Source organism: Chinchilla lanigera, unplaced genomic scaffold (assembly GCF_000276665.1).
Source record: "Chinchilla lanigera isolate Chin_1 unplaced genomic scaffold, ChiLan1.0 scaffold00166, whole genome shotgun sequence".
NCBI lineage: Eukaryota > Metazoa > Chordata > Mammalia > Rodentia > Chinchillidae > Chinchilla > Chinchilla lanigera.
The window spans coordinates 340,386-359,365 of NW_004955567.1; the positions used below are offsets into that span (position 1 = coordinate 340,386).

Sequence of the window (18,980 nt, forward strand, 5' to 3'; positions counted from 1 at the left end):
CAAACATATATATTAAAAGAATATTAAATTGAAATAAAATACAGTATATTTCATCAGCAGATGAATATCATACTGTACACAATGGAAATGCAGTAAACACTACTGCTTGTGCAAGTTTGCCAACATGAGATTGCACATGACACACTACTGGCTAATGGAATGGAAGGCGGCCAACAACATCACTGTGTTCTGTATCCTGGGAGTTGATTGGCTCAGTGACCATAGCATCTGCTGCTCTCCCATACTGTACCTTTGCTGTACACTCATTTAGAGGATTGCAGACCTGATCAACCCGCAATAACTAAGGGATATTATTAACCTGATACTTCGTGAGACTAGAGCAGATAAAGATAAAAAAAAAAAATAGGGGACCTTAGGAAAATGACGGAAACCATAAATGGGAAACATAGAAAAGAAATGGAATCCATAAAACAGATTCAAACAGATATCCAAGAGTTTAAAAATTTCATTGAAACTATCTGCAGCAAAATAAACTAATGTGAGGACAAAATCTCAAATATAGAAGACAGAAATATTTCCTAAAAATAGCAAGAGACCACAAGAAATCAATCCAGCAGCTGCTAGATGATGCAAAGAAGAGTAACAAGATTGACTGGAGTCAATGAAAACAGCAGGAAATAGCACAAGTGATATTAAAAAAAAAAACTGTTCACAGATGTAATGGCAAAAAACTTCCCTGGCAGGGAAACGGAATTTGACATACAAGTAAGTGAGGCCTATAGAACTCCAATTAGTCATGATCAAAAACAACAACAACAACAAAAACAGCAAGGCACATAATAGTCAAGATTCCAGAAACTGAGCAAAAGAACAGAATATTAAAATCTGCTAGAGAAAAGAAAAATCACTTATAAAAGAAAGCCCATCAGAATCACAGATTACTTCTCAACACAAACCCTCAAGTCAAAGGGAGCTTAGAGTGAAGTATTTCAAGCCCTAAAAGAAAACAACCTCCAATCCAGACTGATATATCCTACAAACCTATCTTTCAAAATTGATAGAGAAATAAGATACTTACACTACAAAGAACACCAGAGGAAATTCATGACAGCCAAGCCAGCACATTCTAGAAAGAGATAAAAAGGGCTACAACTCCATGAACTCCAACGGAATGAATCCACCAGACAAGGCAAACAATTAAACAGAGGGGGGAAAATAGGGAGCCAACAACAGGAAAATAACATGACAAGGATAAGTCAATACATATCAGTTATAACAATCAATGTTAATGGGTTTCAATTCACCGATCAAAAGAAACAAACTAGCAGAATGAATGAAGAAGCAATATCCCAAAATATGCTGTATAAAAGAAACACATTTTATTCAAAAGCAAATTCATAAACTGAAAGTCAAAGAATGGAAAACAATACTCCATGCAACAGGAACCCCCCCCCAAAAAAAAAAACAGGGGTAGCTATTCTATATGCAGACAAAGTGGATTTCGAGGCAAGACTTATGAAGACAGACAAATCTTACATCTTGTAAAGGGAGCAATCCAAGAGGAAGAGATAACAACAATGAATATACTCAACAAATACCAGTGCACCAGTGCAACAAATACCAGTGCACCCAAACATATACAACAAATATTAACAGACATAAAAAGTCAAATAAGCACTAATACAATTGCATTGAGGATCTTAATACTGTCACAAATGGACAGATCAGGTAGACAAAAAAATCAACAATGAAATACCAGAACTGGACAAGACTTTTGAACAAATGAACTTAGTAGATGTCTACAGACTGTTCCAATGCACAACATCAGAATACACATTCTTTTCAGCTGTACGTGGGACATTCTCCAAAACAGACCACATACTGGCCCATAGAACATGCTTAAGTAAATGGAAAGGAATTGAAATTATCCCATGCATATTATCAGACAATAGTGCAATGAATTTGGAAATCAATGGTAAAAGAAACCACAGAACTTCATAAACACATAGAAATTAAACAGCACCCTCCTGGGCTGGGGATATAGCTCAGCAGCTCAAGCACCTGCCTGGTAAACAGCACTCTCCTGAACAAACAATGGGTCACAGATGAAATTAAAGAAGCAATTAGACAGTTTCTACAATTAAATCACAATGACAATACAATATATCAGAACTTATGGGACACAGTGAAAGCAGTCCTACAAAGGAAATGTATAGCAGTGAATACCCATATTAGGAAAATAGAGCCAGCTCATAAAAACTACTTAATGTTGAACCTCAAGCTTCTAGAAAAAAAAAAAAAAAAGAGCAGGTCAAGCCCAAAGACTGTATGAAAGAGAAAATTATAAAGATCCAAGCAGAAATTAATGCACTGGAGACTAAAAAAACAACACAAAGAATTAGTGAATCGAAGCTGGTTCTTTGAAAGATTAAATAAAATTGACAAAGCCTTAGCTAACCTTATCAAAAAAAAAGAAAGAAAAAAAACTCAACTCCACACAATTAGGAATATAAACAGTGAAATCACAACTGATCCTACAGAAATCAAAAAGATCATTTATACCTACTTTGAGAACCTGTATTCTAATAAGATGGAAAATGCATAAGAATGGACAGATTCCTAAATACATATGAATCACCAAAGATGATTCAAGAAGATAAAAAAATTTTAAATAAACCAATATCAGACAAGATTAGGCGCATTCAGGGTGGTATGGCCATAGATCATAAACCAATATCAATCAACATTAAGGAAATTAAAAACCTACCAGCAAAGAAAAGCCCAGGACCTAACAGATATAACCTAGTGAAATGTACAAGAAATTTAGAGGAGACCTAATGCCACCACTTCTCAAACTCTTCAATGAAACTGAAAGAGAAACAATATTCCCAAATTCAAGCATTACCCTGATACCAAAACCAAAGAAGGATTCAACCTAAAAAGAGAACTACAGGCCAATCTTCCTATTGAACATAGATGCAAAAATCTTCAATAAAATACTGGCAAACAATGCAGCAAAGAGAAGGTTATACATGAAGACCAAGTAAGATTCACCCCAGGGATGCAGGGGTGGTTCAACATATGCAAATCAATACATGTAATACCCCGTATTAACAGAGCCAAGGAAAAAAACCATACGATGCTCTCAACAGATGCAGAAAAAGCATCTGACAAAGTCCAACACCCATTCACAATAAACCCTAGAGAGAATTGGAAAAGATGGTCTTTATCTCAATCTAATAAAAGTCATCTATGACAACCAACAGCCAACATCACACCGAGTGGACAAAAACTGAAAGTTTTCAAAGATGTCCACTATCAGCACTCTTATTCAATGTAGTTCTGGAAATGTGAGCCAGAGCAATTAGACAAAAGATAGAAGTAAAGGAATAACAATAGGAACGGAAGAAATTAAAATTATCATTATTTGTAGCTGACATGATCCTCTGCATAGAAGACCCCTAAAATTCTACCAAAAGACTAACCAAATTCAGTAGCATAGCTGGATGTAAAGTCAACACTCAAAAATCAACAACCTTCCTATACATGAATAAAAAACTCTTTGAGAGAAATTAAGAAAACAACACCTTTCACAATAGCATCCCAAAAAAATGACATACCTAGGAATCAATCTAACAAAGGAAGTAAAAGACCTCTACATTGAAAACTACAGTACTATGAAAAAGGAGATTGAAGAGGATATCAGAAAATGGAAAGATACCCCTTGTTCTTGGGTAGGAAGAACCAATATAGTCAAAATAGCCCCATTTCCAAAATTATTATACAGATTTAATGCAATTCTAATCAAAATTCCAACAGCACATCTCACAGAATTAGGGAAAACAATCCTCAAATTCATTTGGAACCAGAAGAGATCTAGAATAGCAGAAATAATTCCCAGCAACAAAGACAAGGCAGGGAGCATGACAATCCCTGATTTGAAATTATATTACAAAGCTACTATGATAAAAGCAGCATGGTACTGGCAAAAAAGCCAGACCTGATGATCAGTGGAACAGATTAGAAGATAAAGAAACAGCTCCAGACATACTTAGCTACCTTATGCTTGACAAAGGTACCAAACACCTTCACTGGAAGAAAGATAGCCTCTTTAATAAATGGTGCTGGAAAAACTGGCTCCCCACATGCTGAAGATTAAAATTAGACCCCTATCTTTCACCATGCATTAAACAAAAATCAAAATGGATCAAATATTTAAATATTAAAATAGAAACATTAAATCTGCTGGAAGATAGAATAGGTGGAACTCTTAAAGGCCTCACTGTAGGCAAAGACTTTATGAACAAAACCCCAATCACACAGGAACTATCACAAAGAATCAACAACTAATATCTCATCTTATTAAAAAGCTTTTGCACAGCAAGAAGAATCACCAACAGAGTGAAGAGCCAATAGACAGTGTGGGAAGTAATTTTTGCCAGTTATTCCTCAGACAAGATTACAATCTAGAATATATAAACAACTCAAAAAAACTGACCCTCCCCAAATTTGAAGACCCAATCCAAAACTGGCCATCTGAATTGAATAAACAGTTGTCAGATGAGGAAATAGAAATGACAAATAAATATTTGAAAAAATGTTCAACATCACAAGTCATTTAAGAGATGCAACATAAAACAACACTGAGATTCCATCTCACACCAGAAAGAATGGCTATTATCAAGAAATCAAAAAATAACAAATGCTGGAGAGGCTGTGGGGAAACGTTGGTGGGAGTGTAGACTGGTGCAACCACTGTGGAAATCATTGTGGAGATTCCTCAAAAAACTAGGACTAGAGGTTCCACTTGACCCAGCTATTTCTCTTCTTGGTATCTTCCCAAAAGAATTAAAAGCATCAGACCACAGCGATATATGCACACCCATAGTTATCATGGCACAGTTTATAATAGCTACCTCTTGGAAACAGCCCAAATGCCCATCAACTTGTGAATGGACAAAGATGCAGGGTTTTTCATATAATGGAATAATGGAATACTAGTCAGCTATAAAGAAGGATAAACTTGAGACATTTCTAGGTAAATGGATACACCTTGAAACCATACTTTGTGTAAGTACTACACACTAACCAACTGTGCCACTGGAGCCCCTGAGACCATACTCTTATGTGAAATAAATGGGACACATGTTTAAATATCATGTTGTGTCTCTGTTGTAAAAAAAAGTATAAATAAGGATGAAAATGCCTAGTAGGTATTGTGAAATAGAAAGAAAATGTTCAAATGGAGAGGGGAAGAAGGGAGGAAGGAGAAAGGAAGGAATGGAAAGGTAAAAAAAATTTTAAAAATGGGAAAGAAAAAAAAAGAAAGAAGGGGCTAGAGATCTGACTTGGTGTCAAATCCCGAGGTTTCAGCCCCCATAACCTCCCCAAAGGCAAAAACCTAAAAATGATGATAAATGATGGTTCATTTCTGGATTTACTGTACTATTCTTTTCATCATTATTTTAGAGCATACCTTTTCTACTTAAAAAAGAAGATTCTGAAAAACTGTGAACATTGTGATAAAAGATAATGGTTCCACTAACACATTTGACATGAACAGATATATAAATACTGAAAAGGAAAAAGCTCCTGTTTATAGTAATATGCTAATAAGTGAAAGCTTTTTAAAATGACTTTCTTATAATCATTATAGTCCTATCTAATGAGAGGAATTGTCAATTTATTTTAAAACTTGCTGGTGAAAAATCTGTGAGGAGCACACGCATATATATTCTCAGTGCAGGGCCCTGTGAGTCACAGTTCAGCTGTTGGCATGCAGGCCCCAGAAGCCCACAGTATACAACCCCAGCGTCAGCACAGGGCTGCCTTTTGTGTTTCTCCCCTCCTCCTGCCCTTGCTGATCCCAGCAGCCATCCAGGCTCTCAGATATACCAAGGCCACCCACTGCATGTACACCAGCTATAAGTGTTTTCCCAGCTTCAGTGAAACTGCCAAGTCTCAGCTGAAAGCTGTCCGCCCTGTGAAACAACCCAACTGAATGGTTTCCTTCAGTACAGGCACGTACATGCATGCATGCATGCGTGCGTGTGTTTCCTCACACTGTAATTCCAGAAAGGCAGGGGTAATTTCTGCCTCCTGGCCTTGGCATACTCTGGAGCATCGTAAAAGCTCAATAAACACCTGCTGGCTGACTCTCCAAAACTGATCCACCCAATACACATTCCCTTAGAAAAGTGGTTAAAAGACACAGCTAACTTTCCAAAGAGAAAATATTTTTCTTAGGAACCACATTTGTGTTCACTCTCTCCCTAAATACTGATTGAATTTTTTAAAAGTTATTTCAGAAAGGAAGTGTAAGGCTCTTATCAGATATGACTCTCCCAGTACCCAACCTGTCTGCAAGCAGAGGCACTGTTCTCAGCTCAGCACCAGTGCCCTCAGCAAACACAGAGTTTCTTAAAGGAGGTAAGACGGAGCAGGGAACCTTCCAAACACTTAGACATCTGAAGACACCCACATATTCACACTGGCTGCCTCAAGGAGTCTGCTCACTGAGGCACAAAACACCCAGAGCACTGTGACCACTGAGGCTTACTAAGATCTTCCCACCTAATGTCCCTGGCCTTCCTTCCAGCCCTATAAAAAACCCCTTCTCTTTGTTCCAGACAGACAGCCTTTCGCCCTCTGTCTACCTGCACCCAGGCACAATACATTCCATGCCGTGTTGCCTTTACACCAGCCTGGTGGTCTCAGCTGGTCTCTGCCTCAGGCCTTTCCTCAGAGGAAGGAGCAACCACCTTTGTTAAATGTTACTGATCAGGGTCAGGGATTTAGCTCAGTGGTGCAGCACCTGCCTGGCATGCATGAGGTCCTGAGTTCGATTTCCAGTACCAAAATAAATAAATAAATCAATGGCAATGATCAGCTGAGAAGGGAGATAACGAAGACAGGACTTCTGCGTCTGGCAGCCTGGAGGGAAGATTTTCTACTGCAAGGGTCCCTTTCTGGCTGACCTGTAACTGCAGGGGCTGCTGTGCTGCCACTGCTGCGTCACCCACCTGGGCACAGGCCTCCTGCTGTCACCTTGTCCTCCATCCAGGGCTCTCTGCCTTGCTCCAGAAAGGAGATCACATCCGGTTTCGATATGGCAAGACCTGGAGATGAGAAGAAACGCCACTGGTTATACTGCGGAGGGCCCCAGAATTCATTCCAGCACTTGGTCCCCGAGCAGGTGTGGCAGCTGCAGGAAGGGCTGGAGGAAGGGAACACAGCGTCAGCCAGTGGGCTGCCCTCTGGCCACTCACATATGACCAACTGGTCACCACAATGCAAGGCACCACGAACCAAGCAGCGGGGAACAGACATGCTCAGGACAAGCTCCAAACTAACAGACCAATCACCTTACCTAGTGAAACCAGGTTGCTGTATGTCTCCAACATCACATCCCTGTACAGTTCCCTCTGCGCAGGCGCCAGCCACTCCCACTCCTCTTGGGAGAAGACTACGGCCACATCCCTGAACAACGCCGGCCCCTGAAACAAAGGGCATGGATGACATGCGTATTTCAAGGAATCAAGCCAATGTTTGGTAGAGGGATGAAAGGATCTGGAGAAGGGCTTCACAGGAAGGGTCTGCTCTGTGAACAAAAGGGCTGGGGCTAATGTAACAAGTGACAGAGGAAACGCACATGAGGAAAACAATTTTTATATTCTCAAACACCCTCCTTCCTGCAAATCAGATCTCTTGTGCACAGGTCTGAAGTGGAGATTAGAAAACTAAATGGACATTTTCTTACTGAAGGGAACATTGTAATAAAACACACTGCCCACTGAGCTTGTGTATAATTTCTCAATTAAGGTAAGACTATTATTTCTATCTTCATAGAATAACAAGAGACACTTGATAGACTTTTCCCAAATATTTTGTTTAAAGAAACTTTGGAAAAAGATCTTAGGAACAGGATTTCCATGTAAACCAAGAAGTTCCTGAAGACCTAAGCTTATCATTATATCAATATATATCTATTTCTTTTTCTTTCTTTCTTTCTTTTTGTGGTTATACGAATTGAGTCCAGGGTCTCTGCACTGAGCTACATCCCCAGACTTGCTTGCTTGCTTTTCTTTAAATTTATTTCTCTATCTGTCTATCTATTTACTGAGAAGGTCCCCCTAAGTTGCTAATTGCCCAGGCTAGGTCTGCACTTGTGATCCTACTGCCTCAGCCTCCCAGAGAGTGCTGGGATTACAGACTGCACCTCCCAGGTGGCTGCAAATATTTCCTTCATGAGTACAATCAGGAAAGATCACTTTTGTTGACCATACAGTTTTCTATCAAGTGAAAAGAATGACTCGAACATCCTCTTATTCTGGATTCAGAGGTTGGATCAGATTTCTAGCTCTTGCAAGCTCTGATGTTGCACCTATCAGGCTGGTGATCTAACCTGCTGTCGCCTATCATCCTTAGCTCCACACTTCTCTTGCTCTTAAACTCAAGAAGCTAAGGCAGAATGATCCAGAATCAAATGTTCTGCAGCCACAAATTAGAGTTTAATTCTGGCATCCAATTTCCCATGGATTCGCAGCTAAGACTCCATTACACCTACTGTCAATCTCTTCCAAAGCAGGATATTGCACCATTCCCTGAATTGAGACCAGCCCTGCTTTTCCATGTGATCCTTTTCCTGTGATCCTGAGTGTCATTTCCAAATCTTCAAATGTCACTTCCCACAGGGATGCTCTCATCTCAGATAGGAAATATATCTCTACTCCATCTGCCCTCCAAGCCCAAGACTGAATTTCAGGAGATGTAGCATGCTACATCCACAGGCATTTGTCAGAGAAGCCAAGGGGAGAGGGATTAGCTTTCGGTCTGTTCCTTTTATTCCCTAAAAGTGGGACCTCTGAGAGCCAAATTAACAGATGGAACCCCGGTGGGAAGTTTCAGGAAAAGGAAAACAAATATTTACATGATTTTAAAACTCACGAGGGACATGACTTTTAGAATCTTAAGGGCTGATGTGTCCTTGTCCCGGTTCCTCTCCTGGGGATGGACTGAATCGTAAACTGCAGAGCTGGAGAAAGAGAGAGTACACATGAGAAGGTAGGCTTGCCTCACAGCTCCCAGAATGCCAAGGTTACAATCCCCACCTCACTGCCCCCCAACCCTCAAATTAGAGAGATGGGACAAATTGTAATTGTCACCCAACTACTGGAAACCAGCTTTAGCTGCTGCCAAGGAAACAGTGGTCCTTTCTGCTTCATTTCCCCTAAAGCACCACAGGTTGTGCCTTGCTGCAGACACAAATCTCAAGACTGGGATACTCACACCAGTCCCAGTGACTCAGACCCACGGGCTCCCTCAAGGACAAGGAAAGTGCTCCTCAGTCAGGGAGCATAGAGGGCCTGCATAATTTGTGCAGCTCCATGCCTAAATAAAAGCTTGCCCAGGACCAAGCCATTTAATTCTCTTAGGCATCAAATGTAACATCCTCAAAAGTCTACCTGACTCTTTCCCAACTTCCAAATTTAAAGAGCTCCACAGCCCGATCTGAGGCTTTGTGGACACTACCTGTAGGGTCTACCATGAGTCAGCAAGTGGGGTGGAATTACAGGGGACAATTTGAGAAGGTAAACAGAGCAGGCCCAGGACTCCATTACCAGCATACAAATGTGCCCTCCTATAAAGACAGTGCAGCGTACAAAGCTATACACCATACATTTGATTAAGAACAGAACACAAAATTAGTGAACAAAATTAGTGAATCGTTTAGTGAATCATTTTTGGCACAGCCACAAAATGAAACACCACACAACTATCAAAACTGATGCTGGACAACAGTAAATATCAAAGAAAAATATTCACAACTAGATCCTTTGCATAGTATGACAATAAACAGAAGTCAAACAGACTTGCCCACTGAAACATGGCTCAAAATACATACACACACACACACACACACACACACACACACAACTGAACAGAAAACAAGTATTTCATATGTTATCATTTAGCCACTCCTGGAGTTCATCACTAAGGAAGCATTACTTTGTAAAGGAGTGCAGAACTGGGCCTGCCATGTTACAAATAGTTCACTCTAAGATGTATATATTTGTGAATGTTGCTTAATATCACACAATAGGAAGTTTTTCCTTATGATGACCACTTTTATAAGCACTACTGTATACTACTACATGGACAGCCTGTGATTTACTCATTTGCTTCTCCATTACTGAACATACAACTTCAACAAGGTCAACTAAAATGTCCCCAGGGATAATCTCTGCTTCTAAACTAGTGGCTCTAAACTTCTGGGGTCTTGCAACTCTTAGATAACTTCATAAAACAAACCTTAATACACCAAGGCATATAATAGTCAAGATACACAAATATGAAGAGCTGTTACAGAAAAACAAAAGAAAGCCCATCCAAATCACAGCTGACTTCTCAACACAAACACAAACCTTCAAGTCAAGGAGAGCTTGGAGTGAAGTATTTCAATCCCTAAAAGAAAACAACTTTCCAACCCAGTTTGATGTACACCGCAAAACTATCTTTCAAAACTGATGGAGAAATAAGATACTTCCATAACAAAGAACACCTGAGGAAATGCATGAACACCAAACCAATACCCCAAATGTTCTCAAGGACATGATTTATTTGTGCCTTTTATTAACTAACATTTCCTAAAACTTTTTTCAATAAAAGGAAAGAAGATGTGGAAAAGAAAACAAATCTTCCTTCCAGGTTAAAAAAAAAAACAAACAACATGCAAATACATGCAAATGAGGAGGGATTCCAGGGGCGAGGACCCTTCTGCCCCACCCTCCCGTGGGGGGAGGAGTTAGGGCGGCGCGGGGCGGAGCACGCAAGGGCCCCTGGGAAGTGTGGTCCAGAGCCCTAAGAGCCGCGCGCTAACGCGCGGCAGACCCTCCCAGTGTATCTCGGGCGCAGAACTCGCCAGGCCACGGTGGCCGCTCTTGCAGGGATCCCGGAGCGCCAGAGAAAACCCAGAGCCCCTCACCTACCGGTTTTAGATCCTGGTGGCACTGCGGCCGCGCTGCGCAGCCCAGGGCGCGCTTCCACTCAGCACTGGCTGACTCGCCTCCTGGAGCCGGAAGATGGCTTAGTCACCGCGGTCCCTTCTGGGAACTGTAGTCTCCAGCTGGCAAGGTTAAGGCCAAACCCTGATGCCTCATCTCGCGATGTTTCCCAGGGCTAGGCTCGTGTAGCTACAGGTGGTACGAGTTCGAGTCCCTTGGACGCTGATGCGCGATTGCCCCTGAGTGAGAGACTGTCGCTGCCTATGAAGTGGTTATTGTGGAGGTGTGTGGTGTTTAGTTCTAACTCGACATAGCTCGTTGAGTGAGTAGGGCCGTCTAATGGTGGATATACAACTGTGTGAATATGTAAAAGTGTATCGATGAAGTTTTCTCATCCTTTAAATCTCCATCTCTGTGTAGTAATTTACCAGCAGGATTGGAAGGAGAAAGAAGCCTTAGATTTTGTCTGGTAATTAATTACAAATACATGTGGTAAGACCTATGGTTTATGAAGGAGAACGTAAATTATAAAACTTGGAGAGGAGTTTCCTGTTATGGGGTGGTATCTCTAGGCATAGGACCAGCCTGCCACAGGTAAATTGTTCTTTCTCTTTCGTGTGGAAAAGTGTGAGAAACCTTGTATTTCACACATCCTGAGGCAGCGTGGTCCAGTATGTTTAAGGGTATAAAGTCCTGAATGCAGGTTAGGCGCTGTTAGGCCTGGTCTCTGAATGAGGATTCCTTCCCTACATTTGACCCAGGCCCAGAATCCAAGCTAAATGCCCCCTGATTTGATCCTCTCTCCCTCAGACTATGTGACTTCTGTGATGTAGCAGTTACTGTGTAAACTTTGGAACCAAAAATTCCTTAGGCCCATTCTCAGAAATGTGCCTGAATTTTCACATTTAAAAGTGAAAATGGTGCCAGGGATACAGCTCAGCAGCACAGCACCTGCCTGGCAAGCACAAGGTCCTTAGTTTGATTCCTGGTACCAAAAAATTTAAAAAGTGAAAATGATAATAGTGCTTGTTGAGTTTTTTGGGGTGACTAAATGAGCTAACGTATGGAAAGTAATGTTGCAGCTGCTCCTGATAAACAATGATGTGAATGAAGCTAGTGGTTTCTTTCTCCAAAGATGCTTATTCCAGGAGATCCACCAGATTGCCTTTTTATGCATGCATACCTTACATCATGGAAAAGAATAAACTCCAGATTGGTCTGAGGTCCAAATCCATACAAGTACCAAAAGGTGTACAGAGGTGAATTTAATAATAAACTATATATGTGGAAGAATATTTTAATTATGGCTCAAAAAATCCAGAAGACTACTACAGCTCCAGAGAAAAGACTGCTAAAACTGTTGTGCTAGGCAAAATACACTGTAAGGAGAGCACATAAATAATAAGGGTGACCCAAAGAAAAAGATCAAGAACTTTCAGTTCCTTTTCTCCATTTATGTCCTCTCAGATGCAGCCTAGGATGTTTTTTTGTTTTGTTTTGTTTTTTAGCTACAATGTTATAGCATAAATTAGGATAAATATGGCATAAATATTATCAGATGAATAACTCTTAGTTATTGTAGGATGATCAGGCCTGCAATCTCCCAAATGAGTGGACGGCGGAGGCTTAAATAGAAGGGACAGTTGAAATGATTGTAGGGCTCCAGGAGGGTCTAACTCTCTCACTGAATTCGAGATTCTCTGGGTTCAGACCAAGACTTCTCTGGGCGGCCAGTATTTATTTGGTTTCCAAACAAAGAAGGGAGATACTCAAGAAAATGCAGGAATCTGAGCAGGACCTTGAGAGAATTTTCACAAGTAGTACATTACGTCAATCAGAAGAACTACCTTATCTTTAGGTTGATATTTATTGTAGGAGTGTGGAGACTGCAGCTATAGTCTCCTTTTAGTTAATTGGGGTTGGAGCCAAACATCCTTAGCTGTAGCCTTATCTTACCCTACAGTCCTCAGCGGTGACCAGTGTGACTCATAGAGGTTTACTTACTATGAGTCCACTGCCCATCCCCAGACAAGATGCCTAAGCTTCAGACAACTCACAAGTAAACATGGAAAGCCAATTGGTTAATATTAAATCCTGCTCAGAGCCACTTTGTAGTGATCTCCAACAAAATATAAGGCAGAGATAAGAGTAAAGCTCTTAACTGGATGTAACACTCAAGGCATTTATTGTCCCTTATAGCTAGAAGTATAGGTATAGAGTAGATTTCAGGCATGGATTGATTTAGGGAACCTGCTTAGCTACCTTCATGTCTCAAAGAAGTATTCTTACCATCTTCTTAAGACTCCTCAAAGGGTCCTGGATACCAAGGAGATGAGGACTAAAGGCCACATTCATAAAAACAACTACAGGGTTTTCAGTAAATGAGGGACTAGTTCTCTTTTTCATTTAAAAGACCTAATTGGTTATACTTTGCATCCTGTGTTTGACACTGAGCTGTAGTTTAATATTTCTGCTGCCAAAGCAATTTTTCTAGCATTTCATAACTTTCTTGTTTCTAAGGTACTGATTTGGGTACAAGTCTGCCTTCCTTGCATAGAAGGTCCTTGAAATATGAAGCCAGTGGGAACGTGTTTAGATTTTAACATATGCATAGTGGGGCATTCAGACCATAGCACCTTCAAAATACTGTATTTCCATATTTCAAATTTTAGAAATATATTTTCAGAGAAGCACCTAACATATACATCTGCAAAAAGATTCTCAAACCCAGCATGCATTACTATCACGCCTCTGCCTCCCACACCCACTACACACACATACTTAGCAGAGCACCTAATTGGACCTGAAATCAGCAAAAGAAATAATTGTCTGGTGCTAGAGGAAAGAGGCCATGAATGATCACATCTAGGGCTGGGGGTGTAGATCAGTGGTAGACTTCTTCCCTAGCATCTACAAAACTAAACACCCAACCTCGCAAAGCATGGTCCAAGTTCCCTTGGATGTCATTAAATGGAGCCAGTGGTAGACTTCTTCCCTAGCATCTACAAAACTAAACACCCAACCTCGCAAAGCATGGTCCAAGTTCCCTTGGATGTCATTAAGTGGAGCCAGAGAAGGGGCAAAAATCTAGAGTAATGAGCTTAGTAGACAGCATCTCGGGGCAAGATACCCCTGACTGTGGAGGACAGAATGAACATTATTGTTCCTTCACAAATATCTACCTTTCTCACATTATTTTTAGGAGAACAGGTTGCTGTGGCTTTCATGGCCTCCTATCCTTGCAGCTTCCCCTTACCCACAGAATACCTACAGCTAACAGCAGGCTTACTAATGAAGGATGGAATGCTTCACCTGTAATACTGATGAGGCACTTTATCTCACCACTGTATTCAACATACTGGAAAATTTTTTTAAATGAATGCAAATCAGAAGAGAATAAATAAAACACTTTCTATGTGCAGATATGATTGTCCACAAAGGAAATCTGAAGAAATCTACAAAAACAAACCAAATGTTCCTAGAAGAAGTGACTGAGTTCAGAGAGTGTCAAGATTAAATTCAACAAAAATTGGCCAACACTTCCCTGAACTAAAAACTATCTTAGCTATACAGCTAGAATTGGAATTCCTGGGTCATACGGTAACCCAGGAATGGGGCATATGGACTGAATGCCCCCCTTCAATTCATATACTGAATAACTCCAATAACTCAGAATGTAATGTATGTGGAAATAGTCCTTAATGTGAGTCAGTTAAAATGAGGCTGTTAGGGTGTCACAAATTCATTAAGACTGGGGTCTTTATAAGAAGCAAGGACAGCCTGGATGTGTGGACATGGAGAGATGAACCATGTGAAGAGAGAATTCTAAGAGTGTTGGAGACTGGCCTGTACCATCAGTCCCAGGTCCCTTTCCCAGGCAGCACCTGTGAGGAATCAGCCCACTCCTCTGAGCTTTCCCCACCAGGGAACTACAAGTAGAGAGCTAATCCTACTACTTTCTTTGTTCCCATGACCCAAGGGCAAATGAGGATGAATGACAGAGCAGACCTCTCCTACAGGGAGCCAGGGGGCTCTTTTCTGTAAGGTAGAGGAGCCCTGAGCAGGCTCAGCTTCCCTTTATTCACCCAGACATGGATACAAGTAATTCAAGTAACACAAAGCTCATCTGTCTTCCAATATCCATTTAGTACATGTCCAAGTAAACAACTTAATCTCAGCTATATAAACTTAGTACCCTAGAACTGCAACTGCCATCATCCCGACATGATGCTTTTCTCATTGGGCTCACAGACAAAGCCACGTAGGCCTTAATCTTCCTCTGGTCTCACAGGAGAGAAGTCTCAGGAGAAACTAAAGCTGCTGACACCTATCCTTGGATTTCCAGCCTTCGAACTGCAGGAAAATAAATTTCTGTTGCGATGACACTCAGTCTGTGGTATTGTTACGGCAACCTCAGCAAACTAACATACCACGTGTTCAATTTCTTGAGGACCTTCCAGAATGTTTCCCAAAGTAGCATCGTTTTTCATTCACACTAGCAATGTGGAAGGTTCCGTTTTCTTTTCATCCTTGCTGGCACTTGTTATCGTTTATATTCTATCCATCCTAATGGGCATGAAGTGATGTGCCATAGTGGTTTCCCTGGCTCTTCCCCAGTGACTAGTGATGTCACCTGCCTTTCATGTACCTGTAAGCCATTTATATATCTTTTTTGGAGACATCTTTATTCAAGTCCACTGTCCATTTAAAAAAAATGTGCTATTTGTATTTTTTTTTTCCCTATGGCTTTCTGAGACAGGGTCTTACTTTATAGTTCAAGCTAGCCTTGAACTCACTATGTAATCCAGGCTGGCCTCAAACTTGTGACAGGCCTCCTGTCTCAGCCTCCTCAGTGCTGGAATTACAGGTGTGCACCACTATTATAGGGTAATTCCTTTAGAAATGGCTTGCTAGTTAAAAATATTACAGGCCCTTCTTTCCTCAAACAATTGAATGAGAGAAGCCAAAAGCAGTGCCAAAAGTTTATTTGAAGGGTGAGGGGTGACGGGATAAGGAAAAAACTGGCTCTACAGAATGAACTTGGGACAAACAGAAGAGGAAAGGAGAAAAAGCAAAAATAAAAGTACTCCTTGGTCCAAAAGACACAGAGTGAGCTACCACTGAAAAGGAAAAACTGTACAAGGAAAAATTGCTCTTTTAAAAACTTTGTTCTCTTTGAAGCTGCCTAGCTCTGTAACTATTTCATGGCTCTGTAATTGCTTTCTTGACACCTGTAATCACAAGATTTGTATTTTTGTTAGTGAATTGTTAAGTGTTTTTTCTGTGTTCTAGATACAAGTTCTTATCAGCTATCTCCACTAATTTTTTTCCCTGTACTAGAAGTTGAACCCAAGACTTTTGCACTGATACTTTAAGGTCTCACTAAACTGCCAAATTACCCAGACTGATCTTAAATGTGCAGTCCTCCTGTCTCAACCTCTCAAAGATCTAGGAAAATAGGAGAATGCTACAAGTCCAGCTTCCACTGATTTTTGACAGGTATAAAAACAATTTAGTGGAGGAAGTGTAGTCTTTCAACAAACAGTGCTAGAAAAACTGGACATCTGTAGCCAAAAGTGGGATGAGGATAGTTCAAAATGGATTACAGGCTTAAATTTCCTCCAATACTAACCTGTGACTAAACATATTGCATCTTATTGGGAGCAGCTGAAGCTACAAAGTAATTAATGCATGCAGGATGAAGCCAGCCCAAGAACACGGGAGCGCCTTGAAGCCTGTAAACGTGCTGTTTCAGCTTGTTAACTAATGGCTGGATAGAGAGGCTGAAATTAATATCAACCTCTCGAGGGAATAAATAAATGCTCTACTGTTCTTGAGCACTTCCTCTCCTTGGCCTAAGAGAGGGAAGATCTCCACCTGACCCGGCTATTTGTCTTTCATTTGTCTCTTCCTCATTCCCACCTCTGTTCCTTCCCAGGGTACACGGAAAACCCAAGAAGTCCTGACACTTCCTTATGCAGTTGCAAGCCAAAATATTTTTAATAGGGCTTTCTCTGTGGATTCCATGTGTTACCTGTACAACTCAAGATTTTGCAGAGACTATTTCAATAAACTTTGATATGGTAGGCAGACATCTGCTGATTATCCATTTAAGAAGAATAAATGTGGTTTTTAATGGAATTAAAGTAATTTCAACTCATTTAGTGGCTTATTAAACTTTGTAGAAGATTCTGCCAATAGAAGAAACTAGAGATAATGGTTGAAAAAATGTTACAGTCGAAACCAGATGTAGTGTTACACAGCTCTAATCCCAGTACCAGTGCAGCGGAGGCAGGAGGATCACGGTGAATTTGAGGCCAGCCTGAGCTACTGAGTTCAAGGCTAGCCTTAGTGTCAGGTACCGTTCCAGATAGACTCCTTCAGGCTGCAAGGGTCAAGGGGTGGGTAAGGATGCCTCTGGCCAACTGTGAGGACACAGCTCTGCTATCTACTGCAGGCACAGACTGAGGAACAGTTACACAAGGGTCACTTAACAGTAGACAACAGTGAATGTGCTAGTTCACTCAACATGAAAGAATGTAAATATGAGATAACTACCTGTATAAAAATAAAACAATAGGGCTGGGGATATAGCTCAGCCGCACAAGTGCCTGCCTGGCAAGGCTGAGGTCCTGAGTTTGATTTCCGGTACCAATAAATAAATAAATAAATAATAAAATAATAAAGACACAGCCTGCTCTCTTGCTGCCACCTGCCTTTTGAACTGATGTCTACCCAAAGTGCATTCTTTTCCCTGTCACAGCCAGCACAGCTCTCTTCCCAGGGTAAGGACCATGAATGGGAGCAAGAAGGTGAAGAGTTGAAGACAAGATAGAGAAAGGTGGGATCAGATGGGAGGAAAAGGAGCTGCTTACCCACTGTAGTGTGTTTATTTATACATTGGGTAGGTTGATGTCACCTGACACCCCTCTGCCTAGCAACCAATTGCTTGGATTGCCTTGGGTGTCTGGTGGTCTCTGGACTGGAGCAGCTTGTTCACCTGGCTTGCCTCAGGCACTGTTTGTTCTCAGTCCAGCCTTGCTTCCGCCCTGCATGTATGATCATTCTCCGTCTTCAGCCACTCCCCACATTTCCTTGGGGATCTCACCTACCAAAGTACCTCTTCAGGTCCCCAGGTATGACACTTGAGATCTTGTCTCAAGAAACAATAAATAAATTAATTAAAATGTTACAATCCAACTTCTTAAGTGTAAAGAAGCCCCTATCTTTATATGTTTTTGAAGTGCAGAAAAGCCTAAAAAACTCTGGAAGTTTACCTTAAAGTTTGTGGGTCTGATCCGAAAAGTGAATGTTCATAATTTCAACAATCAAACAATCAACTACAATTTTTGTGATTGTGTTTCTTTTTACACTCAGGAACAGTTCTCTGGGACTGAAGTCTTAATACAAGTGTAACAGGTTTGTTTCACCTTTAAAATAAAGTAACCCAAAAGCATTTTGACAGTTGTCACACATGTTTGTTTTAAAAGTTGTATAGTTTTGTACTGTTACTTATTTGACCATTTCTCCTTTTAGCCATATTTGTTTGTTTCATCATGTTTTAGTTATCTTTGTGAATATAACTACATTATTTTGTATACCAAGGTAAAATTGTTCAGTTTATATAATGCTTATCATTGGTGACTTTGGTGAGACAAATTTCCTAAGACAACCAATTTCCTACAATATGAATGGTAGTTAAGTCTAAGGATATGAGTTGTTATAAAATATTTTCAAACAAGGGTTGAATAATGGAAAAGATAGCAAATAACTGCATGATCTTAATACCCTTTTCCTTTATAATGTGTATCAGTTTAACTGAGAGTGGTGGTGCATGCCTATAATCCCAGCACTCGGGAGGCTGATGCAGGAGGATCTCAGGGAGTTCAAAGCAAGCCTGGGCGACACAGTGAGTTCAAGGCCATCCTGAAATATACAGAGACTCTGTCTCAAAACAACTACTAGAATATGTTATCAGTAAAAATTTTAAATATATATATAATATATATAAATCAG

The 18,980-nt window shown here is 40.6% G+C and overlaps 1 protein-coding gene across 1 annotated transcript in view; it reads right to left on the reverse strand.

Annotated features, from left to right (window-relative positions):
- Window positions 1-11,047, reverse strand: part of Znf582 (zinc finger protein 582) — a gene marked incomplete at its 3' end in the record, with an annotated part of 19,090 nt that extends 8,043 nt beyond the window's left edge. Inside the window, 4 exon segments of the mRNA XM_005413304.2 lie at window positions 6,984-7,079; window positions 7,331-7,457; window positions 8,908-8,995; window positions 10,950-11,047. Of these exon segments, the coding sequence (XP_005413361.2) occupies window positions 6,984-7,079; window positions 7,331-7,457; window positions 8,908-8,916 (232 nt within the window).
- Window positions 11,048-18,980: the final 7,933 nt, after the last annotated feature.